At 41.5% G+C, this 27,375-nt stretch overlaps 8 protein-coding genes across 9 annotated transcripts in view; 3 read left to right on the forward strand and 5 right to left on the reverse strand.

The window, feature by feature from the left end:
- Positions 1–6,952, reverse strand: part of pk (prickle) — a 73,150-nt gene extending 66,198 nt beyond the window's left edge. The window contains exon 1 of the mRNA XM_089261284.1: positions 5,253–6,952. Coding sequence (XP_089117410.1) covers positions 5,253–5,344 — 92 coding nt within the window. The 5' untranslated portion in view covers positions 5,345–6,952. The remainder of the gene's footprint in view (positions 1–5,252) is intronic.
- On the forward strand, positions 159–1,822 carry Spn43Ad (Serpin 43Ad). Its single transcript, XM_018106178.3, has 3 exons — positions 159–1,287; positions 1,354–1,504; positions 1,598–1,822. The coding sequence occupies exons 1-3, from the start codon at positions 304–306 to the stop codon at positions 1,714–1,716; spliced, it is 1,254 nt and encodes a 417-aa protein (XP_017961667.1). The 5' UTR covers positions 159–303; the 3' UTR covers positions 1,717–1,822.
- On the forward strand, positions 1,738–4,736 carry Spn43Ab (Serpin 43Ab). The gene is made up of 4 exons (XM_018106179.3): positions 1,738–2,093; positions 3,273–4,168; positions 4,236–4,380; positions 4,456–4,736. The coding sequence occupies exons 1-4, from the start codon at positions 2,063–2,065 to the stop codon at positions 4,575–4,577; spliced, it is 1,194 nt and encodes a 397-aa protein (XP_017961668.1). The 5' UTR covers positions 1,738–2,062; the 3' UTR covers positions 4,578–4,736.
- An 880-nt stretch (positions 6,953–7,832) lies between the features above and the next one.
- LOC108654686 (uncharacterized) lies at positions 7,833–8,382 on the forward strand. Its single transcript, XM_018106182.3, has 3 exons — positions 7,833–7,959; positions 8,027–8,167; positions 8,233–8,382. The coding sequence occupies exons 1-3, from the start codon at positions 7,911–7,913 to the stop codon at positions 8,301–8,303; spliced, it is 261 nt and encodes an 86-aa protein (XP_017961671.1). The 5' UTR covers positions 7,833–7,910; the 3' UTR covers positions 8,304–8,382.
- Spn43Aa (Serpin 43Aa) lies at positions 8,319–9,926 on the reverse strand. Its single transcript, XM_018106181.3, has 4 exons — positions 9,772–9,926; positions 8,817–9,691; positions 8,607–8,751; positions 8,319–8,538 (listed from the first exon to the last, which is right to left on the reverse strand). Exons 1-4 carry the CDS (start codon positions 9,779–9,781, stop codon positions 8,414–8,416), a joined length of 1,155 nt encoding a protein of 384 aa, XP_017961670.1. The 5' UTR covers positions 9,782–9,926; the 3' UTR covers positions 8,319–8,413.
- Positions 9,927–23,948: 14,022 nt separating this feature from the next.
- Positions 23,949–24,606, reverse strand: LOC149090964 (uncharacterized). The gene is made up of 3 exons (XM_089261278.1): positions 24,538–24,606; positions 24,163–24,480; positions 23,949–24,101 (listed from the first exon to the last, which is right to left on the reverse strand). Exons 1-3 carry the CDS (start codon positions 24,604–24,606, stop codon positions 23,949–23,951), a joined length of 540 nt encoding a protein of 179 aa, XP_089117404.1.
- A 333-nt stretch (positions 24,607–24,939) lies between these two features.
- LOC108652690 (uncharacterized) lies at positions 24,940–25,704 on the reverse strand. Of its 2 annotated transcripts, XM_018102883.2 has the most exons (3): positions 25,597–25,704; positions 25,199–25,516; positions 24,940–25,129 (listed from the first exon to the last, which is right to left on the reverse strand). In XM_018102883.2, exons 1-3 carry the CDS (start codon positions 25,660–25,662, stop codon positions 24,965–24,967), a joined length of 549 nt encoding a protein of 182 aa, XP_017958372.1. In that variant the 5' UTR covers positions 25,663–25,704; the 3' UTR covers positions 24,940–24,964. The 2 variants fall into 2 exon arrangements, with proteins under 2 accessions (XP_017958372.1, XP_089118613.1); XM_089262487.1 differs by having other exon boundaries at positions 24,940–25,516.
- Positions 25,705–26,340: 636 nt separating this feature from the next.
- LOC108658550 (uncharacterized) lies at positions 26,341–27,136 on the reverse strand. Its single transcript, XM_018111212.3, has 3 exons — positions 26,943–27,136; positions 26,559–26,882; positions 26,341–26,506 (listed from the first exon to the last, which is right to left on the reverse strand). The coding sequence occupies exons 1-3, from the start codon at positions 27,012–27,014 to the stop codon at positions 26,342–26,344; spliced, it is 561 nt and encodes a 186-aa protein (XP_017966701.2). The 5' UTR covers positions 27,015–27,136; the 3' UTR covers position 26,341.
- Between the last annotated feature and the right edge of the window lie 239 nt (positions 27,137–27,375).

Raw genomic sequence — 27,375 nt, forward strand, 5'->3', positions numbered from 1 at the left:
TGGCAATTAGGTCACTTGCTAGATAATCATTCTATTTCATTCAGCTGTCGTGCGTAGCCAACCTACCCTCTCTCGCTCGCTTTGTCTTATCAGAATTTCAATTAAAAGCAACTTTGAGTATTTTTTTTGTAGATCTTAAAACCGGCTCTGTGTCGCCGTCACTTTCTGTTTTGATTTTCCGGCTCGCATGTTTCTTTAATTGAGTGTGAGCACTGGTGGCAACAGCAGCAACAGAAACAGCAAGAGCAACAGCATCAGCTTGAATTTGAATCTTAACTCGATTTAAAGCTTGGAAATACCCCAATGAGTTACGTTAACTGGAGACGACTTCTAGTCGCAACAGCTGTCGTGCTTCAGCTGCTGCTGCTGCTGTTCAGTAGCGGTGCGCACGGCAATCCGGCAGCTGCTTTAAGCGGATCTACCGAGCGCTTTGGCCTGCGTCTGGCCACGAGTCTGGGCCTGGCACAGCCGCACAGCAATGTCGCTGTCTCCCCGCTGCTCCTGCAAACGGCTCTCACTCTGCTCTATGCTGGCGTCACGCCCAGCTCGGCGCCGACAGCTCAACAGCTGCGCGTGGCTCTGGAGCTGCAGTATTTGGGTACGCCGGAGCAGTCGGTGCAGCAATTCAGGCAGCTGCTGGCGGACCTGAAGCAGGAGGTGGCCATCGGCTGCCAGCTGCGGCTGCTCAGCGAGCTCTACACTCAGCAGCGCTACACCTTCAGCTTTCGGGATGAGTTTGAGGCGCATGCCAATGTTTTGGGCATAGGCGTGCATCGGCTGGACTTCGACAGCTGGGCAAGCACGGCGCAGCAGATTAACTATGACTTCCTGAGGCGCAGCAACTACAGCGTGGGTGAGCTGGTTAGCAGCCATTTGCTGGAGTCCACCAGCGGCTCGGACACTCCCTTCCTGCACGTCTCGGCGCTCACATTTCGCGCACCCTGGGCGCAGGCCTTCGATGCGCAGCAGACGCAGCGCATCAACTTCTTTACCGAGGGCAGCCGCAATGCCAAGCTAGTGGATGCCATGTTCATGCAGCATCGGCTCCGCTATGCGGAGCTGCCCTCGCTGGATGCCTGCGCCGTTGAGCTGCCCTATGCCACAGCGGGCCTCAGTCTGCTCATCATTTATCCCAATCAGCCGCTGGGCTTGGCCCAACTGGAACGCCAGCTGCAACGCATCGATCTGCATCAGCTACGTCGAATGCTGAGCGGACGCAAAATCGCTTTAACCCTGCCCAAGTTCAGTTTGTTGGCCCACACCGAGCTGCGCAGAGTTCTGGAGCAGGTAAGCTAAATTCTTAATCTAACTGTATATTGAATATAATACAATTAAATCTCTCTCTGCCTGCAGCTGGGTCTCTCCAAGCTCTTCACACCCGAGGCTCAGCTACACAATGTGTTCAGCTCAATTTTGTCCAGCTCGGCGCCACATTTGACCGCAGTGCCACACACCGTGCTGCTCGAGCTGAACGAGGCGGGCGGTGAGGCGGGGCAAACTTTTGGTAAGCTCTTCAAATTAGCCCAAGACTTTGGAATTTCTGTTGACTACAGCTGCATTTCATTGTTCTCCCCTTCGTCCTCTGCGCACGCTTCAGTGGCTGCCTTCACCGATCTATTTCGCAGCACATTATCCCTGGTGATCAATCATCCGTTCTTCTATGCCGTCGGCAATGAGAAGACCCTGCTACTGGCGGGCCATGTGGTCGACATCTAAAATCCGAGGACCAGAGTCTAGCGCAAAGGTTATCGGCTTATCAGCGCTCCGTCAAGGTGATAAACGATCTGTAAACAAAGCTACACACGAAAAAAACAAATGAAAACAGCCAGCTGATCGACTAATTTCCGACGAATCTAAGACGAAATCGCAGCTCCAAAAGTCTCTCACAGCCAGCCACGAAATCAGTTCACATTCGGACGCTCAACGCGCGACGACGCAAAATATTAATCAAGCGAAAATAGTTTCTGTAAACACACACACACATAGTAGAGTAATATAGATACACACAAACATACATACATATATGTATATTTATTTCGCATATATATAAATTGAAGCAATCATGACGCTCAGCTCAGTGCAGTGCCTATTACGTAAGCCTCAATTATTGCCTATAAGATCTTTATAAACTTGTACTCGAGCATACACAAACAAAAACCAGTCTCAATGGTCTACGAAAAAGCAAAGTGACAATATTTATGGCTCGATTTATTGATAAAAATTACAATAAACCACAAAACGAAATCGCAAATCAAAATGAACAACGTTTGTATACCCTAGATACTGAATTTTATATATTGAATGCACTTATTTTTTTTTAAAGATGAACTTGAGTGATAATGTAAAGCTTATCAGCTCTGCTGAAGTGGTTCAATGTTAACATGATAATATTCGATTTCATTATATAGTAGTAAGTAGCCTTACTGCCTTAGACTACGCGCAGCATCTGTGCCAATTTATTGCAATATATTCTGGGTGAAAGTCAAGTTAGATAAGATAAGAAATTATTTAGGTAAGATTAGGTTATTATTATAAATAAGAATATATTTCTTTTCAACTAAGTTACTCACTTTATGACACAGCCAGAATACCCCATATCTGCCCTGTATAAGTGGCCAAGAGAACTAATGGGTTTTTTTATGGTCTGTCACAACAGAATCAAGGCTCTTCAGAGACAATCGAACAAGACAACGCGACACATAATTTAATTGGAATTTTATTCCAAAATATTGGTCTCATATGCATATATCTATGTGACAGATGTTGATGATGACAATAGCTGTCTGTGTGGGCAAACAAGAACCGAAACCCGTGATAAGATTCATAGCTATTCAAGTTTCTAAATGGTATATTACAGAACTTTTGGGGAACTTGTCACATCGTTTTCTTCTCATTTGTGCAGAGATTAGCTTCTGTTAATATTTTCGAGCTTTCAAATCTCTTTTGGATTTGCATATCAAGTATCTGATTTTATCTGAGATCGCATTAGCTGACTCTGATGAGAAAATATGTTTGTTAAGTCTCGGCAAGATTTAAATATGTTCAACTTTTTAGTATATGTAGTAAATATTGTCAGATCTTTTAAATCGATAAAATAATATTTGAAAATAGGAATATATCAGAAAATTGTGTAAGCTGTCAGATTAAATAGGAAAATAAAAATAAATCTCATATTTAATTATATCCTAAATATGCCCTATTTTCTGAAGTATTTCTCTGGTATTTATTTTCATTTGAATTTTGCTTTCTACTAAAATGAAACTTTTCACCAGTTTCCTTGGCAATTTTCGGCAGTTGCCAAGCGAGAACCTCGGCCGGCTTAGATGTTGCCCGGGATCGCAATCTGCTCGCTGCCGATCTGTACAATGCAGTGGGTGCGGAGCGACTCAATGAGAATGTTGTGATTGGCACCGCCGCCATACAGACCTCGATGGCGCTGGCCTTCTTCGGGGCCAAGGGCCAGACAGCCATAGAGCTGAAGGAGGGCATGCGCTTGGGCACTGGCGATGCGGATCAGGTGTCGCAGCGCCATAGCAGCTTCCAGCAGGCGCTGACGCGCGACAACAATCTGCGGCTGGCCAACAACATCTACATCAACGAAAATCTGGAGTTCAAGAACTCTTTTCGTGATGTGGCTCAACGTCAGTTCGACTCGAACATTGAGAAGCTCGACTTTCATCCGCCGTACAACAAGCGCACTGCGGCCAGCATTAATCAGGCTGTGGCGACCAAGACAAATAATCAGATTAAGGACATACTGAGGGCGGAGCTGCTCAACGATCGCACCGAGGGAGTCATTGTAAATGGCGTCACGTTCTCCGCGCCCTGGCAGAAGGCCTTCAAGCTGGAAAAGACAAAGAGTCGCAGCTTCCGCACGGGCGATGGCCAAAACGTCAATGTGGAGACCATGTGGACCTTGCAGAACCTGAACTATGCCGAGATTAGCAGCCTGGATGCGAAGGTCCTGGAGCTGCCCTATCAAAATCAGGAGTTCTCAATGATATTGCTGCTGCCCAATCGCAAGGACGGTCTACGTGCCCTCCAGCAGAGCCTGGTGGGCAAGAATCTGCTCAACGAACTGGGCTCGATGAGCATGCAGAAAGTGGAGGTGGAGCTGCCCAAGTTCAGTGTCACCTTCGGCCTTAGCCTGGAGAAACCGTTCAAGCAGGTGCGAAAGCAGTTGAAGTAGTAACAGAAATTCTTAGTCTCTATTAATCTATTAATCTGTTTTCCAGCTGGGCGTTACGACCATGTTCTCCCGCGAGGGAGACTTTGGTAATATGTACCGCATGTTCGTGAGCCACTTCATCAACAACGTCGAGCACAAGGCCCATGTAGAGGTCTCTGAGGCAGGCGTCGAGCAGCCTCTGGAGACGGGTGGTAAGCTATATCTGGCTGTATTTCTCTTGAATTATAAATACGTTATCTTTCTCTCTCTCTATCTCTTTCCTTTAGTTTTGAAGGGCTTGTTCTCGCGCTCGAAGAAATTTGAGGCGGATCATCCATTCGCCTTTGCCATCAAATACAAAGATTCGATTGTCTTCATGGGACACATTGCTAATTATGCCTATGTCTGAGCTCAAATTTTACCCTCCAGCTAAGTTGAGGTGCTAAATTAACTATCAAATTTATTTGTTTTCTCTTCTTTATTTTTATGTTTTTAGTTAATGAAAGCAAATTTGATTAGCAATCAAATTAAAACGAATAAATTTTGAATGTCGCAAGCATAAAACAAATCGTAAATTTATTATTTATTGTGAGTAGCTGAGAACAGTTAGGCGATTGCAATAAATTTCTAACTTAATGGTTATTATTAAAAGAGAGCAACATGTTTTTATCCCTCTCACTGTCTTAGTCGATTTTGTATGCTAGACACAGATAAGCTAAAACAAAAGAGTTCTGGCTATAGGGTAAAGGCTTTCTGAATATTCCATTTAACATAATATTGAATTACAGGGTATGCACTAGTCAGCCGCTTTCTGTATATATATAAAAGGTCTACTGTGCTTATTAATATTATAAATTTCAAGTTTAGCTCTTTCTAATCAAAAAATTCGATTGGAATTCAGCTTATTTTAAGAGTCTTAAAAACAATAGAGCAGAATGATCAAAAATTGAGATAAGATCAAAAATATTAAATAACCTAAGCAGCTATACGAAATTGGTAACAAAATTTAAATCGAAATACAAAATGCAGGTAAATAAAATCATGTTTTAATTATCAGCATGCGAGATCTATTTTTTGGACTCACCTTTCGAGCTCCAAATGCATTTGATTTGTGGTATCCATAATAAAATCCTTGCTGAGACGCTTATCGGCTTTGTTGTTTCGCTTGATTTGCATTCACAAATTTATATAAAACACAAACACACTCACTGATGTATATCGACATACACATGTATGTAGGTATTTGTGCACACACATAAATTAGGATTTCAACATATTTCTTATTAATTTGCCAACAAAAAAGGCGCTGAAGGTGACTTGAGGTGTAGCCAGGCGCAGGCGCAGCCTTTTATTTATTTTTATCTTTACTCTTTACTCTTTATTCTCTACTCTTTATTATTATTGTTGCTATAATTTATTGGATTTTCTGTCGCGTTTTCCTAATCACACATAAATCAAGCAAATTCTGGTTTATTTATTTCTTTTGGACTTCTTTGTCGCTGTTGTTGTTGTTGTTGTTGCTGACAGCATCTAGTACAAATCTTTATGTGCAGTTAATTTGGTTCAATGGCTGGCTGCCTGGCAACTGGAAACTGGTTGGCATTACACTCGATATTTGGTATTTGGAAAAGCTCAATGAGAGTTGGCCAAGTGGGAAATTTAACGCGTCACATTGATTGCTGCATTTTTTGTTGCCACTGCGCTTCATTTGATGCGAAATTGTCGCACTGTGGGGCGAATCGTGCAGATATTTTGAGAGCATTTAAAATAATTGATGCGCGTTTTCCACTTTTACTTCTGCTGCACACTGACACTCACACAAGCGCACGCATTCACACACTCAAGCCGAAGGAGACGGGAAAACTGGTCAACTATTTCTTCTTATTTATTTTGCGCATGCAGCGCTTAATGCCTGACAGCCTGGACGGCTGGAAGGCTGCCGTTTGTTCCCTCTTTCTACTCTTTTTTTTTTCTTTTCTTTTTTGTAGGTAGCCTGAGCCAACAAAAACAAACAAGCTACCGATTCTGACGGCCAGATAAGCCCAGCGCACACACGCGTGGGCGGCAAAGGTGGGCCAAGGAGCAGGGGGCGGGTAGCGCGGCGCGGGCAGCTGCACACTGCAGTTTCTTATTCGCGCAAACTAAACACGCACAACAACAAAAGACGTGAAATTGAGCAAGACGCGTTCAGAGCAGCGCATGCCGAAGTACGTCTGTCTCGCTTGACACCAATACACAGACTGCGCGATCCTCGGGCTCGCACAATTGTGCACCTTACGAGCGCACAAGGCCCGAACGCTCTCTCTCCCCCATACACTCATACTCATAGTCTCTTCTGGCTCCAACTTCAAATGCAACTTCAACTGTTGCGTCGGCTGGCGCTCTCACACACGAAGACTTTTTCACACGCCGACTCTCTCTCTTCCTCTCTCTCAAGTATTGACGATCGCTCGCTTGAGTAAGAATACTGGTTATTAAAATACTGGGCACGCTTGCGCTGCCGCTATTGCTGGCGCTGCGTCTGCTCCATGTAATTGTTGTTGTAATTGTAATTCTTATAGCGCCCCCTCGCTTCAGCGCTTCATCGCTTGTGGCCAGCAGCTGCTGCTGCAGCAGTGCGAGCAGCGGCGTCTGTCTTCCCTACACTCTTCCTTGTCTCTCGGCTCTCCTGCTGCTGTCCCTTTGTTAGATTTGTTTGTACTGCTTGACAAGTTTTTCTTTGTTTCATGTTGGCTTTGCGACTGGAATTTCAAGTGGGCACAGTCCAGCACCCTATTCCTCTATCTATACCTATCCCCCGCTCCCGCCGTCCTCTTGCCTCATCAACCAGCGCAGCAGGTGCAGCTGCAGGCGCAGGCTAAGGCGCTTTTAAAACAAATGCCACAAATGTCTGAAGAGCTCCCTCTCCCCATTATCTGATCGATCTGATCTTGCAGGGGCAACACGGCCTATGCCAACTGCTAAGCTTGGCGCATTTCAATGCCCTTTAACCATTTGGCATGCACTTTGCAACACTGAAAATGAAAAGAAAATATATGTATTATATGTTATCAAATAATACTTTTTTTATATTAAATATTTTTTAGCAAAGATATTTATTATTATTATATTGTATAATTTTTTAGTGTTAATAAAAATACTTTTTTAGTTTCTATAGTTTTTTTTTTACATATTTCAAATTTTATATACACAATTGTATGATGTGCGGTTAAGCTGAGATCAAAATAATATCTATATATATTATATATATTTTTTAACTATAATACCAAAATGTCTAGAGATATATATTTTAACCTTTTCAACTCTACACCCCGCTTTTTCTGAGTGTCTGAATTCACAATGAGTTCTTAATTCCTGAACATATTTCGGAATAAATTGAATGTTTTAAATATGTTGTATGCATAATATAAAAGAGAGCACATAATTCTTATGGCTTTCCTTAATTTCTTCTTATCTTTTCATTTATTTCGTTCGTTTTATTTATTTTTACCTTTGTGTTGTGCGTTGCTTTTTGGGTCACACGTAAAGTGGACGAGGCATATTTAAAAACCCAAAATTATGGCTGTTTGTTTATATTTTTAGCATGTCGAAACGTGTGTAAAAAGCCCAATAACTATCCGAGGCCTTTTCAATAACGCCCAACCAAGCGGGGCTAATCAATTCTATTAAGCAATTAAGCACGGTTTAGCTAAGTGGAATGGATTTCTAATGGAAGTTTCTATAGATCAAGAACATTTCAAAGATGAAGATCATTTTGTTGCTACTCTCCACATTAGCTCCCCTTAGTTTAGGTGGGTACGACTTGCATATAACATATTATATTGTATGCTAATGTAGATTTTGATTATCTCTTTGTAGCTCTAAATTTGTATATACGCAGCAAATGTATCTCCACCCTGCCCTCTTTAGAAGTTTGCGCCTATCAGGGCTGTTTTTTAAATATTGACCAAAGGGATATCGAATTCATTAACTGTGAACGCAATCTAAGAGGAAGACCACGTAGGTTATCAATTGAAATGACCCAATCGATCTCATTAAAGTCCATTTTCGTAACTCTATTTCAGCCCTGGACTTTTACTCGGAGGGTAAGTGCGGTCCGCAGTTGGTGCCCAAATGCGAAACTTTTGATTTCTAAATAAAACGTTTGAGCTGAAACCGACTGTGAAATTTATTCAAGATGATGAATGCTTAAATAATGAAATGACATAAAATAATATTGCTTGAAAAATGTCTTATAAAACGACTTTAGAATTTGACAATGTGTCCGGTGAAGTAAACCGCGTGCTGATCGCGTATGAGGAACACAAATGGATGATCGGCCACAAAGGTCTTGGGATCCAGCGGCAAGGACATGGGCACACCAGCAGCATCTAGATGGGAGAAAGATTGTTAGGATCAGCTTAAGAGTTATAAGGGCAGTTGGGAAGGTGGCACGTACAGCTAACTCCAGCAGCCTCGCAGCCGATCTCATTGACATCGATGAAAGTCTTGTGCTGCACCTGGGTGATGCGGGTGCCAATGGGCGACTCATCGAAGATGTTGCTAAAGTCGGCCGCATCCGAGAACATGGCTTTGATGCCCATCTATGGACGGCATTAAATATTTATATATGTGTACCGTGACGAGGCTTTTCTTAATGATAACAAACCTTGAACAGAGTGGGCTTCAGGTCGGTGTCAAACTCAAACTTGAACTTGGGCAAGTAGACAGAGACACTCTGCCATTGCCAGCGATCCTCGAGCAGCTTAAAGTCGACGCCCTTCAGCTGCTGCTCCAGCTGTTGCAGACCCGTGCGCTTGTTGGGCAATATGAACCACATGGTCATATTGATGTTCTCGAAGAACAATTCAATCGCCTTGGCGTCGAGCTCGGGATAGTCGGCATAGTAATACCAGTTGTCGGCAAACATGGTGGGCACCTGAATGGAGCGCTCCTCGCTCAGCCAGAAGGCGCGATCCTTGGTGTCCTCGTCGTTGAAAGGACGCGCCCAGCGTGCCTTGAAGTAAATGGCATTGATCAGTGCCACATTGGTGTCCGGCTCCAGTGCCTCCACGACATGCTCAATCTTGCCTTGAGTCTTCTCCTTGACCCAATCATTGATGCGCTTCAGTGCCTCGTCTTCGTTGTCGAAATTCAGACCCTCAACACCAGAGTCGAAATACTTCTCGGCTACCTCACGGAAGTGTGGAGTCACCTTCAGCTTCTCGCGTGTGTAAACTTTGTTGGCGATCTCCAGCACCGTCTTGGACTTGATGTACGAGTGCAGCAGGCGATGGTAGCTCTCGGCGAGGCCATCTTTGCTCTCCTTGGCGGAGACGTGCAGCGTGCGCTGCAGCTCCGCTGCAGTGCGGCCCTCGGCGCCGTAGTAGGCCAGGCCCAGAGCCAGCTGGATGGACACGGGCGAGATTACGACATTCTCATCCTGGCGATCGGTGGCCAAGGTCTGGAACAGTTCGGTGGCAAACAAGTTGCGCTCTTTGATGGTATTCGCTGCAGCCAGCAGCGGCAGCAGCAGCAGCACTACTGCAAGACAACAACAAACAACAACAATTCGAATCGATTCAATCAAGGCCTGACCGTATGCTGGGACAACAACAACTTACAGTGGTTCATTGCGCTTGCGTGGACAACTCAAGACTAAAAGTGAAATGGCCATAGAAGCTGTCATTTATACCTGCGCCAGGAATCAGAATCACCCAGAATAAAGCAAAGCAGCGACGCCAGCAGCGCTGCTGGCTGCGACAGCGACAGTGACAGCGACAGCGACGTATGTGCTGCGCATGCCAAGCAGCCAAAGCAAACAACAAAAGATAAAGCATGAGACAACAAGAACAAAAAGAAAGGTAGGTGGCGCAGGAATAACTGCTTCTTCTGGTGGCTTCTGGACGGTCAGAAATACTGGGAACAGATCGCACCCGCTCTCACACACACTCTCGCAGTCCCTCTCTCTCTCTCTCTCTCTCACTCTCTCTGTCTAGTTGAGAGTGCGCGCCCACTTTACACTTGTTGCCCTTTTCTTTTGTTTGCTTTGGGCTATTTTTTTTTTTTTGCGAGCGGATAAACGCGCTTACCGCTTCAGCTCGGCTGTCAAATTAAAGCGCGCGCGTTCACAGTGCCTGCTAAAGGTGCATTAACTTGAAAATGCATGTTTTATGCGTTGCATTCAAATTGTTTATTTTCGTATTTGTTTAGATAATGCGAACATAAACAAAACGCAGCTAAACCAAACAGTGCATTGCGTAAATTGTTTATCGACTAATGTACCAACGCACACACACACACACTCACACACACACACAGGCACATGTGAAGGCATGCTTAACAGCGTTCCAATTAAACGCAACACGCACACATAAAATTTATGCGTGCAAGTGGAGAAGGCAACTGACTCGGCGCTCTTGGCCTGGCCTTATCCAATTTTTTATCATTAAAAGGGGAGCCACTGCTGCTGTTGTTCTTGCAATCCGTTTTTCTCTGCTTTTTTTCTTTTTTGGGGCAGGTATCAAAGTACCGAAATTCGTTATTTATGCACAGTTTGTGTGAAATGCTAATAAATTTTAATGGAATTTTAAAAACATGCTTTATGGCCGAGCTGAAGGAGGTGCATAAATACACATATGAAGGCAAAAAGGCGAACGATTTATGAGAGTTTAACTCAAGTTTAAGCAAAAGGCTGTTCGGAATTGTATTTATGATTAAGTATCGTAAAATTTGATTTCTTTTCGACTACTGTTTGCGATAGTTTATTAATCGTGGCTGAGCGTAAAAAAGAAAACGATAAAACACTTTCAGCTAAAGAGTTGTTCAAGCAGCTTTTGACTTAGACTTATATAGATGGGTGTGCGTGTGTGTGTGTGTGTGTGCGTCCTGGCAACGACCGAAGCTGCCAAAGCTGCTGACCGTTCTGATTGAATGATTTCACTGATCGAGACAAAACATGTTAAAGATCGTGATGTTGTTGTTGTTATTGTTGTTGGTCCAGCTAAGGAGTCTGTTGTTGTCTTTATAGATACACAGCACGGCAGCCAGGCAAGAGCAACAAAAAAAAAAAAAAGGAATGCCGATAAAAAAGCGTCTTGGGGCTTGGACAGCAAAGCCTGATGCGCGGCAGGTCGACAGGCGACAGGCGTCAGGCAACGAACAAGAGGGCGGTGCATTGGCTGCATGCAACGGCAGCAAAATGCTGCTGATAAAAATAACTTGCCACAAACAAAAAACAAAAATGGAGAAGCAGCAGCAGAAACAACGCTCTTTTGAGCCGTGCGGAAAAGCACAAGAATGATGAGCCAGCAATAACAACAACAACAACAGCAATAACAACAACAGCAACAACAACAACAGCAATAAGTAAAAGAAGAAGAAACAGCCGCAGCTGAAGAGCAACACGAATTATGTGATCGGTGCAGCATCTCTCTCGCTGTGTGGGTTTCGTATCTCCAGCTCTGCGTGCACGTAACCCAAAACCAGTTGATGATAGAGCAAAAAACTAAGAACAACAGCAAGCATGAAAGAGAAAGAATCCGCAAAGAGCAGCCAAAGTGAAAGAGCTGGAGACAGTAAAAGAAAAAACAATGACTGCTCGCAAAAAAACAAGCTGAAGAAAACCCTTTCTTGTTCTAAGCATAAACAATAAAAATGTTCACATAACTTTGTACAAAATAATTGCAATTTGCATAGCAACAAGTACAAACAGAGCGCAGTAAAGTGGTACCATGATCATCTCTTGAAGATCATCTGTTGCGTGCGCACTCAATGGGAACTGCTTTCAGCGGGGTACTTAGAAAGGTGAATTGTCCTACATAAACAGCGGGTCAGCTTTCCAGAGTACACACTATTGCAGATCGCACAGCGATAGCCTTGAGAAAGTATGAAGAAGATCCACATTATTTTTGTAGATGTCAACTGCGATTGTAAAATATGAGAAAATTGGCATGACGCCAAAATTGAGCTTGAGTACAAAGAGTTGACGAATGATTAAAATAGATAATTGGCTTAAAAGAAAAAAAATATCTACTACTTTGTAAACATTTTTTTTAGAAAATTTTTAACTTAAATTTAATAAGTCACTTGATATCTAATTTTAAAATAAAAAAAAAAAAAAAATAAGATAATATTTTTATTAAGCACGAAAATTGGAATATTTCATCCGTCATCTCTCTTATCTCTCACCTCATATACAGGGTGGAGCAAAATTGGTGAGCGAAAATCTTATTTGAGCTATATTTTATGCTTTCGCTAATTACAATTTTCACTGCACTTCACACACACACACACAAGCAAAATCAAAGCTATATATATTGTAATGATTGTATTTTATTACACAAACTGTTCCACAAGTCTTACTGATTGTCGATAATTGGCTTAGCTGGCGTTATCATACTATTATGCCAATTAGAGACTTGGCTATAGCTAAGAAATTTATATGCATATTGCTGCAATTTATTTAAAGACAACTTTCTTAGAGCTTGTTATACAAGCTCTCAATAATTAGCCAATTGCCAATGGATGTGCGGCAATCTAATCGACAGTTTGGCCAGGCAGTTGGGCAGTGAAAACGAGCCGAACTTTCATTCAGTTTCAACAGCAATATTGACAGCAGCTACAACAACAACAACAACTGATTGCAGTAAATGTAGTTTATGCAAAACAAAAAAGGAACAACAAACAACAAACAAAAACTTGCCACGCTTCATGGCTGGGCGAGAAACACGAAAACCGAGACAAACACTCAGCCACTTGACCAGAGCTAGAGTGGATGCTGACAAGCGCAAACAGCCAACAACCAACAAGCAACAACCAACGAGCAACAACCAATAACAACAACAACTACACGACAACGCGGATGACACAAACGACACGTCAATCTAGCCGCTGCCCACATGTGGCATGCAACATTGAAACAGGATTTTCCAATTCGAGATGTTGCTGCGACAAATTAAGCTGGAAAAATGCAAGTACAACTGCAACAACAACAACAACAACAACAACAACAGCAACTGCCTTGATGCGTCTCTAGAACTTGTCGCAGTTCTCATTAATTAGCACTAAAATGAGTGAGATCGAGAAACCCTTAAACAGGATCTCTTTGCTGAGCCTTTCAGTTTCTACGAAATCGCCGACATCTTCGCTTCTGCTTCTTCATCACTTTTGGCATCAAATAAGGCGCAGCAGCATGTTGTCTAGGCCCGCTGGGACAGACATGACAGACAGACGCCCAGACGCTTGTCAATTGATACAGCTGCTGCGATCTACATGCCAAGTGGGCGCAACTATCGATCGACGCATCGAGCTAGACACGCTTCCCAATACAATTCAAGCGTATATACTGCCCAAAGCGAATCAATTTGATTGGCTTTTTGGCAAAGAACTCGTACAGCAAAGCATTACGATTTGTCTTTGAATTGATCAAAGCGATAACTTATGCACTGAGAGGTTAAATGTCTATGAAAAATATATTTAACAATATCTCTTTAGATTTAAAAAAAATATAAGTTTATTATATTTTCTGACTCTTGGTATACTTTGTATGTTATTTTTATTTTTTTGTTATTAAAATATTAGAACTTAGTATTTCTCCAAGTGTAACATCGTTTGATTAATGTCACAACGCACACGCACACAGACACACCACTAAACTGTCCATCATAAAATGTCAATTAGCTGATTGAAATCAGCGTCAAGCGCTATTATTTCAATTTATGGCCAATGGAAAAGTTTCGCAGCCAGAACCGTGAGCTGTGGTAGCAGCAAAAAACAATATATATATAAAGGAATAGCAAGAGCCATGAGAAGATCAAGATGCTGTTGCTCCTGCTGCTGCTGCTGCTGCGCCTACTTTCTGCTGTGGTTTATGTAACGATCAGCCTTTCTTAAAACGTCTCCCGCTTTGCATTGCAAATGGAATCGTTTGCCCGGGCGCAGCAACAATGGCACACGCGATCAGCTGAACTGCGGGCTGCCAGGCCTGAGCCAATGATGCTGTTTGCTGCCGTGAGGCCACCCGCTCTCTCTTTTTCTCTTACCCTCTTGCAGCATCTGCCTAGAATTGCCTTGCTGCGTATGCTAATTTTCATGTCACAACATTGATCAGCAAGAGAAAGAGTGAAAGAGAGAGACACAAAGAGACGGAAGTTGGGCTTTCAATTGAATTGTTTAAATGCGCTTAAAAGTAGGCAACACTTTTTATGGCGGCCGCACTTATTGTTTAAGAAGGAGCGCATAAAAGTAGGTAATACTTTTCAAGACAAAGCGTTTCTTAAGTGCGCTCAAAAGTATGCAACAGAACATATTAAGCTAAGAATAGCTAGGGTAATATTAAATTCGCTCTAGGTAATTTTAGGTATTTCTGCATATTATATTGTAATTTCAATTCAAAATATATAAGTCATCCAAATGCCATCATTTGGCAGTTTAAGGCAACTATTCTCATATCTCTGGCTGCTCTTGATTAGCTTGTCCGCATATGGAAAGTGCTATCGAAACTAATTTCAAACCAACCAGCCGACAGCGAATGCCCAGGATTAAAGCAACAACTGCAGCTGGTTCTGCCTTTATCCTGTCGCATGTCCTGCAGCAGCGAGACAGGCAATTTGTCAAGCGCTCAACCTACGCCTAAAATTGAACTGTCAATTCCAATTTTTTTCAACACTCGCCGCTAAATTTATTTATGTATGCCAATAGGCAGAGCTTTGGACGCGAATTTAGAAGGATTTTTTTTTAGGCGTGTGAACGTCAGCAGCAGGCGAACAGTGGGCAGAGGGCACAGCAGAGGGCGGAGGGCGGCCGCCCACTGGAAGATATATATGCAAATCGAATGAAACAACAGCCGAGCCGCGATGCGCACATGTGCGCGTTTTAAAAGCGGATTTCCAAAAGTTGTTTTTTTACGAGCTTAGTTTACGGAAGCGTGGGGCGCGCGGGCAAGGGGGCCGCGGTAAATTTATTGTGCGACACGCCCGCGAAAATAGTTTTAGAGAGTGCGTTTTATGGCCTCGTTGGTGCTGCTGTTGTTGTTGTTGTTGTAGTTGTCGGCCCGCGAAAATGTGTTAATGTGTGAGATTCGCTTGGCGACTTTTTGTGCCTGACGTCACACGCGGCAAGCAGCCGCCTGTAAGTATGCGGCGCCAAATGTGTTGCCTCGCTTTGTTAGCAGCTGCCTCGTCCACTCACACACACACACACACACACACACATGTGGGGCCAACAATTGCAAAGTGTAAAATGTGTTAAGCCAACTGAAATGGGATAAAAAACAAGAAGTTGAGCGCCGCTGCCGCTCTCTCCCTCTCTCTCTTACTCTCCTTCTGCTGCCTCCACTTGAAGCTTAGCAACTTTTGTTGCTGCCCTGCGACTTAGTTTTGCTTTGATGGATGTAAAGCCCCATTGTGTGTGAGTGTGTGTGCGTGTGCGAGTGTGTGTGCGTGTGTGTGTGACTGTGTTTTCTTGTTGGATTTATTTGTGGCAACACAAAGATTTTTTAATGGCATCTTTTGTAGCTATTTTTTATGCCACAGCCAAAGCCCCAAACCCATTTCATAAGTGCACACATACACACACACCCACTCACATGTGTGTGCGTGTGTGTGTATTGATATGGGTGCCGGCGAGGGTGGCTTGAAAACTCTTTTAAGCACAAATAAACTTGGCACATTGTTGCCCTTTCATACGTCGGCCACCCCGCTGGCTTTTTGATACGTTGCCTGCGCGAGGGGGGGGGCGGCTTGGGGTGATGTCGGGGCTCGGGGTTTGCGCACTCAAGCAAGGTGTTTGCCTGTTAAATTATATAACAATGCAATGAACTGTAAAATACGCAGCTAAGTGCTGCTGCTTAGTGCGCAGCTCTTCAAAATGGAGTCGCTGACAGAGCTGCCAATGGAAAATGCCATAAATGGACACAGGTTCGCCCCGAAGCTCCACTACCAACTCCAACTCCACTCACCCAAACGCATGAGTGGGTGCTAGAGTGGGCTAAGTGGGTGGCTGTCACAAAGCCATTTTATAGCTTAATCATGGCACAGGTGAAAGGTGCCGGCTACTCTTGTAAGAAACTACGTATAAGAGGAAGAGCACAACAGCTGCTTGTACAGTCGCGTCACGCTAAAAGGGAATTAAAGAGCAGCTCGCTTTGAAATGAAAAAATCATTGATATACCAACAGCCATATATACAACATTTTCTATTTAAGAAACAGCTTTTAACAAACTAACGATAAAGAAGAAGAAACTTCAACAGAAAAAATGATTTAATTAAAGTATCAAAATATCGTTTGCTTTGGCTCATTATTAGGTTATCCCTCAATTTAGTCTGTCAGGCTAACTATCTGCCTAATGTCAAGGTCGGCCACGCCCAATACAAACTAAGAAAAATTTCCAAAAAACACGCCACAAAATTGTGTTAAATAATGAAAAAGTAAATTTCGCATTTAGATAAAAGAAAATGTGAAAATTATGCACGACCTGCGCCTAATTTATAAAACAAACAGCGAAGCATAAACTAACACACACACACACAAATACTAGCTCACATACTGCGTGTGGCGTAAATGTGGGCTAAATATGAATTACCGAGAAAATAGTGCGCAGTTAATTAAAACATAATGAGCATTAAGCATGAGAGCCTAAAAATCAATTAAAGCATAGCTAAGAGAGTGTGTGTGTGTGTGGGAGTGTGTATATGAGTGTGTGTGTGAGTGTGCGCTGCTCTATGTGTGCGTGCTGTCATAAAAAGTCGCTCACACTCTATACGAGTCTCAGCAGCAAATACTTTAATGTGTGTAGCCAAAAGAAACAGCCGAAGATTTAATGCTCTATTTATGGTCAAATTGTCAAACAAACCTCAGATAAAACATTGTCATAATCTATATAACTGTTCCCCAAAAACGTAGTTTTCTAATTATCTATGAGTCCAGTTCAGCCAAACTTGATCAAATTGAGATATCTTTGACCATGTTAAGAAGAAAACTATGCATGCTTCATATATTAACTTTACAGATTTTCTACTATATATGCTCTTAATGTTTTCAATCATTTACTTCATTTCCTCTGCTGAATTTAAATTCTATATCACACCAAAGTGACCAGTGCAAATACATCTTCCACAATCTCTAAGAAACACTCGTAATATCTTCTGTAACATCTTCTTTAGGAAAATTAAGCTACCCGCTGCTGTTATTAACAAAAACCAAAAACAGCCGCAATTTGAATTCAAATCGAAATGAAATGACTTTACTTAGATCTACTTATGTGACCCTCATACGAGGGTAGCTAGCGAACCCAGCCGCCTCTTGGCAGCAGCCCCGCCCACTTTCTGCTGCTCCACCATCCTCCCTTTAATTTAAAGATTACATTTTTCCGCTGCTGCTGCTGCTGAGCGAAGAGCTTTGCGCTCCCTTCGTGCTTTACTGTTTGCGTTCAATTGTTTTTATCAGTTTACATTTAAAAACAAAGCAAAAAAAAAAAAAAGAAATAAACAACAACAACAAAATACGACAAACAAATAAAAGTCTTGATGGAGGTTTTTTTTTTGCGAAATGCTCGCAGAGATTTAGCTGTGATTTAGCCAGCAATCGTTGGAAAACACATAAACTTTTCGCCCCCCTTGCTTTCAGTTTTATTGGCATTCCATGGGGGAGCTGAAAGGGTGGAAAGGGGAGCACGTTGGAGCTTTGTTTGTATTTGTATTGCTTCGATTTGTTTCGGCAGCGGCTTAGACTAAGGCAAGTGCAAAGCTTCGATCTAATTGAAACTTTACTCATTAAATCTCTGCTGAAAATTGAAAATGTAAAACGAAGCAAAAAAGGTTAGAGGAGGTTAGAAGTGGATTTGTATATATATATGTATATATGGACAAATATCCAGAATCTACATATATAAACTTTTAGACTTTTCGATATTAATTTGCTTCAATATCTTAAAATAATTGGAAAGCTGAGCAATGAGAAAAAATGTAACAAAATTTATCATCCAATTTTATATAAATAATATTAAATAAAATTGTAATTAGAGGCAAAATTCGCTCAATAAAATTGTAAATATTGTCACTAAAATACAAATTCATATGTATTTTTTAAAGTATATATATATTGTTGCTTTTCATCAACTATACAATTATTCGATCTCTTCTGCCTGCAGGAAATGTGCATCCTCAAACCAGACTCTTAGATATTGAATATTAAATAGATATGAGATATGCACTTCGAATGGAGCAACTATCATTGTAAATATATAAACATATCGATTTCCTCTATTTCCAGCTGCTTTGCATATTTCGCAGTCACTTAAGCCGGCTGCACATACGTCTGGGCACATTATATTTATTACTTTTGACAGCAGACAGCCGACAGCCGACTGCCGACTGCAGACAGAAGCTGTGGCTCCATTACTCATCCGGCGCAGCTAGACGAGCTCCTTAGGGCTGCCAAGTGCGTTGATGTTTGCATTTGCCCAAGTGAGGTGCGTGCGTGTGTGTGCGTCTGCAGCAATGAAATATAACGAATGATGTCACAGGACGAGACGAGGTAAGACATGCGAATGCCTGTCAAAAACATCTGAGGTGCACACAGCTCTCGCTTTCAATGGTTATGGGGCGAAATCCCTCTTCAAAGTAGACAATGATAATGATTGTTGAGAGATAGAGTGAGAGAGAGAGAGAGAGAGAGAGAGAGAGAGAGAGAGAGAGAGCGGGAAAAAAAGCTGCGCTCGTCTAACTGTTAGACTAACATTTGGCCGTGCGCATTCTGACAAATAAGACAATTTGTCATTCGATGCAGAAGCGACTCGAGAAAACGCTGAGCAACAGGGGCTGTGGCAGTTGCTGACAATGGCAAACAACTAGTCTGGGACACATGTGCTGATTGGCAAAGCTGGTCGCAGCTGTTGCGAAAAAAAGTAATAATAGCGCCACAACAGCAACGAGAACAACAACAACAACAATAAAGCTCATGCAAATAGCTATGAGGGCTCTTTAAGGCGGCTTTAATGGCTGCCCAAATAGCTGCAGGCTGACTGCACAATGGCCACAAAAGGCGATTATGCATAACGCACAAGGACCGAAGCGACCAGAGCAGCACGCGCTGCATAATTATAAAATTTCACTCACACACGCACACACACACACAGTGGCAACATATAATAAAAATGTAATGGCATTTAAGTGGCCGTCGGCGTCGCCTTTTCATTTGGCCCGCCTCACAGCAAGCAGCACGACGCAATTAATATTATGGCGTGGCAGCAAAAGTTGATGTGCCACAAGCTCCACCTGCCCGACAGAAGCCCAAGTTGAGATTTGCCCGGGGCGGGGCGGGTCGCGGCGCAGGAAGCACTTAGCGTCGCAACATGCGAAATGAAAAATTGTGTTGCCTGCTTTTTGGGGGCAGCGCAGCCATTGAACTTGGGCCAAGCAGCAGCAAACAAGAAGCAAGCATAAAACATACAAAAAAAATGAAATGAAATGTCGCATAAATAATGAAAAAATGCTTAAAATTCATAAGTGCTGGCCATAATTCACAACCTGCCGGCAGCCCTCCCCTACCCTCCCCTCTCCCGACATGACCAATTTACCGTGTCCAACCAAATGGCATTTGTTCGACTCGAAGCTGTTATCAGAGCGAGCATTTATCAAGGTTGCATATAAATTATAGAGTATATCTAATATATATATATATATGTATTTAAATATGCATATATATCTATATATCGCCTGCATATGGCAGACAGCGACATTCTAATTGGGCTAATTCGCTTGCCAAACTTTAGGTTCAGCTTTAGCGCAGAGCTGCGAATTTTCCAAGCTTATGCAAATAAATATGCGAAATGTACGTGACCAAGTGCGTAATATGCAAAAAGTTGAGCAGCTACAAAGCAGTAGGAGCAGCAGCAGCAGCAACAGCAGCAGTAGCAGGAGCAGCAGCAGCAGGAGCAGCAGCAGCAGCAGCAACAGCAGCTTCAGCTCCAGCTTCAAAGCAGCAGCAACAGCAGCTTCAAGTCGTCATTACGCTCTGCGAATTTCAAATGAATGTCAGGCAAAGGACATCCACACACACACACACATACACACAGTCAACTTTCGCACGACATGCTCAATGCTTGTGAGACAAGGCAAATAGCGTGGAGTATGACTGTCATGTAGGCGACAGCATTTGTATTCCTAAACAGGCTAGAGATGAGTGCGTGATGCGATATTTGTGATAGCGTGTGTAAAGCTTGAACAGGACCTGACGAAATAACTTGGATTGCTTGATCTAATAACTCTATAGTATAAACAGAGGTTCAAGTTGAAATGTGCACCAGGGAAATATGCCAATAATCTAGGTTTTAGTTTTGTAAATATACATAATAATAATTTGTACTAAAAGAGTTGTAAAAATGAACTAAAATTTAACAGAAAAACTCGTACTTACCTACTACTCTGTACTCCCAATCAAATAGCTCGGCTGAATCCTTGGGTAATTGAGTTACCTCCAGTCAAGTTGAATCTCTTTTTGCACATGCTCACTCCAGATTAAATAGTGTCAGCTCAAGCTGTGCTTAATCACTGTAAGTCGTACTTAATCTGCTTCTCCTCTCATTTGGCTTCTCTTCAAATCATTTCTTATCACTCTTTCACTTCGCCAGTTCCATTTGATAGTTTCTTCCAGAAATCTGCTTCAAATGGAGCGGAAGCACGAGCACGAGCGCTGCTGTCAGCTCCACTCTGAGTACGAGACAAACAAGCCCGGAAGACAGCCACGCCCATACGAACAATGGCAAGTACGCGTCGGGCCTGGCACCTCCTTGGGCCCCGCTCCGCAGCAGCCGTTCCCTGTGTTTGTCTGGCAAAAGTAAAAGTTTTGGCTTTTAATTTCACAATTTATTTTAATTTGCAGCAAGTGAGTGACTGCCTTATGCCACATGCCAAACGGTTCGTGGCTCATGCCACGCTGCCGTCCTTCAATTAGCGCGAGGCGTGAAGACTGCTGCAAAATAATGTCGCATGCAATTAGGCGACGCATTCAGTAAAATGGCGAAATGGCAACGGAAGCTGGATGCGAGGAAGTGGCCAGCGCTTGAGGACAATTCCCTAGCGATGCATGCATCATGGTGGCAAATGCAAAAGTCGCGTCCCAGGCGCAACACGGTGCGTATGATTGATGGTTGGTAAGTGTGTGTGTGTGTGTGTTTGTGAGAGTGCCTCTTGTGCTGCAGACGCCGCAAATGTAATTTGTGCGACTCTTTGGGGAGCTGTCGCCGACTTTGACTGATGACAAACTTTGCATAGTTCGAGATTAAAGCAGAAAGTTAAAGGGAATCGCCGGCCAGCCGGCATCGATCTTCATTCTCATGGAATTCAATCAAGTTTTTCCATTTGGCTGGCAAATTGAAAACATATGTTTCCACACATCCGCATATAAAGAAAGCATTTTCCTCGTACAAAGTTAAAACAAACGCTGCCATAAAACAAACAGACTTGAGGCAGAGCAGCTGGCAAACACGGAAAGAAAAGCTACTTAAAAATGTTGCACACGTACAGCCAATTGTGAGCTGGCCAAGACAGCGTACACACACACACCCACACACACACACACACATACACACACAAGCTGAGAGTCAACAACTTTGCCGACAACGTCGCCAAATTCCCCAGAGCCGAACTGAAGGCAACTTCATCAGGCGCCGAGCTCGAGCTTCCTCCTTGTCATCATCAGCCTCGTCATTATCATCATCAGCATTGCGGATGATGATAATGATGAGTTTCATCAGGAACTACATGTCTGAGCCTTTGCTCTGCCTCCCTACACATTCACACACACACGCTCGCACATGGCGCCAAGCTCTACTAAATTTCACGCAATCACGACTCCACACACACACACATGCTCAATGTTGTATGGTCTGTGTGTTTGCTGACAGCCTAATAAAATATTTAGTTGGTGCTCATTGACAAGTTTGCAGACACTGACAAGGTCCTGCGTCGTCGTCGTTGTCGTTGTCTTCCTCTTTAACTTGGCAGTGGCTTTGTGGTCTCTTTATGTCCGTGTCTGACATTTGTGGCAGGTGTCATTCACTCGCTTAGCTAATCATTTACATGCAGCCAGGATAACAGAATATAAGCTGTTAGGCCTGCTGCTGTTGTTGCTTGTTTTTATGTCTCCCACATCAATTCTATTAAACGCTCATAAAAAAAGCCGATTTTTTGCGGCAATCATGAAAAATGCAAAACCAATATTTAAAAGGCCATCAAATCAAACAAAATGAAACAATGTGTGTGCGTGTGTGTGTGTGGGTCAAATAAATAAACCAAAGCTCACGCTTAGCATCCCTTTTGTTGTATATGTGTTAGTATAAACAACGTTTAATATCTCATCAAGTGTTACGCTTTACGACTACTTAAAAACACATAAAAAATGCCAAACAAAATCAACGCTGAAAGCCATAAATTCTTGTGCATAGAAATGAAAAACCAGTGAAGCGAAGTTTGGGCCACGACCAGCAGCAGCAGAAGCTGAACGAGGGCCAGAAAAACCGAAAGCAAATCGTAAAAGCGAAACGGAAAAAGCAGTAGCAGCAACAGCAACAGCAACCGCATCCCTCAGACAGCGAACAGATTTAATGATGCAGCATGATTTGCGCATAAAAAAAGAAAGATATATATAGATATATAGTATGTGTATATAGCAAGAGCGAGAAAGAGAGAGAGAGAGAGGCAGAGCATGGCATAGAAAACAGCCAGGACGAAGGAGATGGAAACTGACAGCCATTGGCAACTGGTCGCTGCCCCGCTTTGATAAACTGCACTCACATACACATACGCTTACACATTCACTCCTCACCTCCTTCGTGTGGAAGGCTCTGGCAACAGCAACTGCGTGTCAAAATGAAAGTTAAGCGAGAAAGGGTGAATAACCTGAAGTTCATATAGATACGGATACACTCAGAAAAATCAAGCAACGCCATAATTTCCTTGATTTTATTGACATAGTCGAGAGCGGCATATAAAAATGTTAATTTGTGCTTAATTATGTGAATTTACAGCACTGACAACTAACAGAATATGTAAGCAGGCACTCAAATTGCTTCTTAACATAACAGAAAATGCATGGAGCAGCAATGCATACAAAGTGTGAGAGCTTTTCGAGCGCATTTAACATTTGCTAAATTGAGAGCGGCGAATGCAAAACAAATGAAGAAGATCAAAAACAATTACGGTTTTTGCTTTTGCGCTTTTTCTAATATGCATGTCAAAGCAGCAGCAGCTCGAACAGCAAACGCAAGCAAATTAAACTGTTGCTATCTCCTTCTGGCTCTCGTGACAGCTAGGGCTTTCTTCACTGTTTTGCTTTTATATGCCTTTTGACTACACAGTTATAAGCTCATAGATTTTCGTGTTTTATTTGTTTTTGTTTTATACATACATACCTTTTTAGCACCCGCGAATAAATATTTCGAAATTGTATTGTCTAGTTATATGTAATAATTAGTTACTCAATTATTTTAATTTATTAAACACCTTGCGTTTTATTACGCATTAAATAGAGGCACTGCGTATGCGGTCACTGATCCATGTTCTGCATAGACTCTGTTAATGCTAACAGAATAATCGCTGAACAGAATAAGCGCTCTTTTAACAGACTGAAAATTCTAATCATCAATGTAGTTAACATTTTTAATGGCAAATGTCATTTTAATATTCATACATATATAATTTGTGACGAGATACAAGATAGATATGTATATTTCCCCGTACTGCATTTAATGACTGTAATTTTTATTGCCATTGAATAAAATAATACATAGACGAATATTATTTTATAAATTCTCAGTAAAAATAAAATAAATTTTTACTTTAATTTGTGGTCTTCTATCAAATGACCACGTAGTAGCCAATAGATAATCACCGGTTGGCATGGAATGTGGTAAAATATCCCATCTCAGATAGAAGTCCTTCACAATTTGTGGTCCCTGAAGAAATGGAAGGAATATATCTTGTTAGAAAGAAAATTTTTAACACTTAATGACTCACAACATAGGGACAGGTGTGGTTGAAATTGGTGTACTCTTGAAAAAGCTTTACAACTGTTATAACAGCTAGATTAAAAGGCCTTTTCAAGAAACGACAGATATCGACAGTCTCATTTATCAGCCATGGCAAATACATGTTGGCTTTCTTGAATAATTCAATTCGAAGGTGTAGAACATTGATCGGATGCAGGACAGTTGAGTTAAAATTTAACGTTGTCTTATTTCGACTAATCGCTCGTAGTCTACATTGGTGGATATTGATCCAGGATTCATTGAGGCTCTTGCAAACCGCATTCGTCATCTTAAATTCAATAGCTTCCTGAAACGTTAACACTCAAAATATTAAAGTAAAGGAATACGTTTCAAACCAACTTACATTGTAGCTTTGGTAAAGAGTTATTAATATTTCTAACAAACAAACAAATATTACAATTTTAATGCCCATGATCCACCTCTCAATATTGGAAATAATATTTAAACTGAATTGCAATGCATTATATATCCTAATGAACGGGGTTTCGTTTCATTGCACTGAGTAACTGCTTCCATTAAAGTGCACTTATAGAATAATTTGTTAAATCGCTTTAATAATTATAATTTGCGTTTCAGATTTTGTCATCATAACAAATTAGTTCAGAAACACATTTAAATCGAATATATAAAATTTGAGTATGATTCGAGTGTTATTTAAAGCATTTCGATCTTTGTTATAGGTGAGACTAAAGCTTTATTGATCTATAGATTGAGATAATAGAAATCAACAAGAAAACTCTATCCTTCAAAGTTGTGCACCTTAGAAATATTCAATGATTCGCCGTTAAGTCCTCTGTAAAGATGAAGTAAACGTTTGTTATGAACGTTGGTCTCCCATCTAATATCCAAGTCATGCCCAATAGATATTCTCCAGTTGGTAATGTATGCGGCAGGGCCGTCCATTTCAGGTAAAACCCATCAATAATTTGTGTTCCCTGTTCAAAAAAGAAAAGAACGCAAATGTATGCTATCATCAAATCAGGATTCTGGATTACGATACTTACATTGTAGGGACAGGTATGGTTAAAATTGGAGAATTCAAGAAAGAGTTTACCCAGCAGTATGGCAAACGGATGAAATGGCCGCTTAAGAAAGCGGCAGACATCGACGGTGGCATTTACCAGCCAAGGCTTATAGCCATTGGCCTTTTGGAACAGTTCGGCGCGATAATGAATTTTATAGGCTGGGTGTAAGAAAGTTCCATTAAAATTGAATGTTGTCTTATTTCGGCTGATGGCTCGAACTCTGCATTTGTGAATAACAACCCACGACTCGTTATAGCTTTCGCAAACAGCGTTTGTCATCTTAAACATAACAGCTTCCTAGGAAAATAAATTGAAGTTCATTTAAACTTTAACTTAGCTTAAGGAACAAACGACTTTTTCATTAGATTCCAACTTACGTTGCAACTCAGTTTAAGAGCAATCCAAAGCTGAAGAATGCCACAGACTATGAGAACAGTGCGCATCGTGATGATTCCCGTATAAAATGTAACTTGGCAATGTATTTATAAATTAGATAACAATTATATTTAGAACTGGAAAGCCATTTTCGCTTCAGCTCCCATAGAAATAATTACAAATATTGTATATTTGTATAGCTGTGGCAATTTGCGCCAAATCAAATTAACCCGCCAGAGAGAGAGAGAGAGAGAGAGAGAGAGAGAGAGAGAGAAGAGAGAGCGAGAAAGAGAGAGATGGCCACTTGACCAGGGTAGAGAATTGACGAGAAATACTCTAAGCAGAGTATTGGAAGAGACAGAGGTTTTACAATTGCCATATACATAGACAGAGGTTCTACAATTGCCATATAGTCTGACTATTTTGACGACGATCCCACATATTCAAAACAAACATACATCTTACAATTACATGAAGTAAGCAATTATGTGCATATCGTGTTCAATTATAATCAGATGTTCTGCTTGACTACTTCGAGTAAATACAATTTTGGAAAAAAGTTAAATTACTAAAAACCAGTCAAATGTATCATCAATTCCAATAGATACATATAGACGATAATAAAAATCTAAAAAATCTTTTGTATGTTCTTTCGCATTGACTAACTTTAATTGCTGAATTTGTAAAGTTTAGGTCATCGTATATATTAATTTATTCGTAACTGTAGACAAATAACTTTACGATCAATTATGTATCCGCCTTTAAGTCTTCTGTGAATTTAAAGTAAATGTTTGTTATAAACTGTGGCTTCAAATCAAAATGCCAAGTTAGGCTCAAAAGATATTCGCCAGTTGGCATACCATGCGGCAGAGTACTATATCTGAGATAAAATCCGTCGACGATTTGTGGGCCCTATTTGAGGAAAATGAGCTAGCTTCAAGTTATTTCAGTTGTAAATACATACCAGATAAGGACACGTGTGGTTGAAATTGGAGAATTCGATAAAAAGTTTTGCTATGGTTATTGCAACTGGATTAAATGGTTTCCTCAGAAAACGGCAGACATCAACTGTCGTATTAATGAGCCATGGTTTGTAGCCGTTGGCCTTTTGAAAGATTTCAAGTCTGGTATGAATCTTATACGCAGGATGCAGGATAGTTCCATTCAAATACATGCAAGTCTTATTACGACTGACGGCACGAAGCCTGCATTTATGAAAGACCATCCATGACTTATTGAGAGTCTCGCAAACCAGATTTGTCATCTTGAATTCAACAGCCTCAGCCTCCTATTAATAATATATGTAAACCCAATTAGGTACTTTGCTTCCATGCTGATTCCAACTCACATGACAGCTGTTTTTGAGGGTTATCCAGAGCTGAATAATAGCGCAAGCAATAAGAAGGATCCGCAAAGCCATTGTACTCGAATGACACTCCACTGTAGAATAGTTGTGTAAGCATGTGTACAAATGTATCTTAAGCGATATTTCCACTTCACAGAGCTGATCATATCAAATAGATGCTGATGTTGGGTGTTCAATTAATGATAATAATGTACCCTACCTCCATTGCAAACTACAATTCAGGGTATTATGTTGTTGTGAATATATTTGCAACAGTCAGAAATTAATATATATATATATATATATATATATATATATATATATATATATATATGTCCTTGATTAGAACAATGTAATAAAATAGTCTCCAAATGCATTCATACACAAAATAAGCCCTATTTTCTCTTTATTTTTAAGCAAACAAACATATGTAAGT

This window comes from Drosophila navojoa, chromosome 5 (assembly GCF_054131105.1).
Source record: "Drosophila navojoa isolate 15081-1374.11 chromosome 5, UAZ_NAV_1.0, whole genome shotgun sequence".
NCBI classification, from domain to species: Eukaryota; Metazoa; Arthropoda; class Insecta; order Diptera; family Drosophilidae; genus Drosophila; species Drosophila navojoa.

What these genes read in the sequence shown, in the direction of transcription:
- Spn43Ad (XM_018106178.3), top strand. Translation starts at nt 304, where the DNA reads ATGAGTTACGTTAACTGGAGACGACTTCTAGTCGCAACAGCTGTCGTG. An exon ending in TGCGCAGAGTTCTGGAGCAG is followed by an intron (nt 1,288 to 1,353) that starts GTAAGCTAAATT and finishes CTCTGCCTGCAG; the next exon opens with CTGGGTCTCTCCAAGCTCTT. An exon ending in TGAGGCGGGGCAAACTTTTG is followed by an intron (nt 1,505 to 1,597) that starts GTAAGCTCTTCA and finishes CGCACGCTTCAG; the next exon opens with TGGCTGCCTTCACCGATCTA.
- Spn43Ab (XM_018106179.3), top strand. Translation starts at nt 2,063, where the DNA reads ATGACGCTCAGCTCAGTGCAGTGCCTATTAC. An exon ending in CTCAGTGCAGTGCCTATTAC is followed by an intron (nt 2,094 to 3,272) that starts GTAAGCCTCAAT and finishes ACTTTTCACCAG; the next exon opens with TTTCCTTGGCAATTTTCGGC. An exon ending in GCAGCCTCTGGAGACGGGTG is followed by an intron (nt 4,381 to 4,455) that starts GTAAGCTATATC and finishes TCTTTCCTTTAG; the next exon opens with TTTTGAAGGGCTTGTTCTCG.
- LOC108654686 (XM_018106182.3), top strand. Translation starts at nt 7,911, where the DNA reads ATGAAGATCATTTTGTTGCTACTCTCCACATTAGCTCCCCTTAGTTTA. An exon ending in ATTAGCTCCCCTTAGTTTAG is followed by an intron (nt 7,960 to 8,026) that starts GTGGGTACGACT and finishes ATCTCTTTGTAG; the next exon opens with CTCTAAATTTGTATATACGC. An exon ending in CAATCTAAGAGGAAGACCAC is followed by an intron (nt 8,168 to 8,232) that starts GTAGGTTATCAA and finishes ACTCTATTTCAG; the next exon opens with CCCTGGACTTTTACTCGGAG.
- Spn43Aa (XM_018106181.3), bottom strand. An exon ending in TGAAGCCCACTCTGTTCAAG is followed by an intron (nt 8,752 to 8,816) that starts GTTTGTTATCAT and finishes TGCCGTCCATAG; the next exon opens with ATGGGCATCAAAGCCATGTT. An exon ending in CGAGGCTGCTGGAGTTAGCT is followed by an intron (nt 8,539 to 8,606) that starts GTACGTGCCACC and finishes TCTCCCATCTAG; the next exon opens with ATGCTGCTGGTGTGCCCATG.
- LOC149090964 (XM_089261278.1), bottom strand. Translation starts at nt 24,606, where the DNA reads ATGGGCATTAAAATTGTAATATTTGTTTGTTTGTTAGAAATATTAATA. An exon ending in CTCTTTACCAAAGCTACAAT is followed by an intron (nt 24,481 to 24,537) that starts GTAAGTTGGTTT and finishes TTAACGTTTCAG; the next exon opens with GAAGCTATTGAATTTAAGAT. An exon ending in ACCACACCTGTCCCTATGTT is followed by an intron (nt 24,102 to 24,162) that starts GTGAGTCATTAA and finishes CCATTTCTTCAG; the next exon opens with GGACCACAAATTGTGAAGGA.
- LOC108652690 (XM_089262487.1), bottom strand. Translation starts at nt 25,662, where the DNA reads ATGCGCACTGTTCTCATAGTCTGTGGCATTCTTCAGCTTTGGATTGCT. An exon ending in CTCTTAAACTGAGTTGCAAC is followed by an intron (nt 25,517 to 25,596) that starts GTAAGTTGGAAT and finishes TTATTTTCCTAG; the next exon opens with GAAGCTGTTATGTTTAAGAT.
- LOC108658550 (XM_018111212.3), bottom strand. Translation starts at nt 27,014, where the DNA reads ATGGCTTTGCGGATCCTTCTTATTGCTTGCGCTATTATTCAGCTCTGG. An exon ending in CCCTCAAAAACAGCTGTCAT is followed by an intron (nt 26,883 to 26,942) that starts GTGAGTTGGAAT and finishes TATTATTAATAG; the next exon opens with GAGGCTGAGGCTGTTGAATT. An exon ending in ACCACACGTGTCCTTATCTG is followed by an intron (nt 26,507 to 26,558) that starts GTATGTATTTAC and finishes TTCCTCAAATAG; the next exon opens with GGCCCACAAATCGTCGACGG.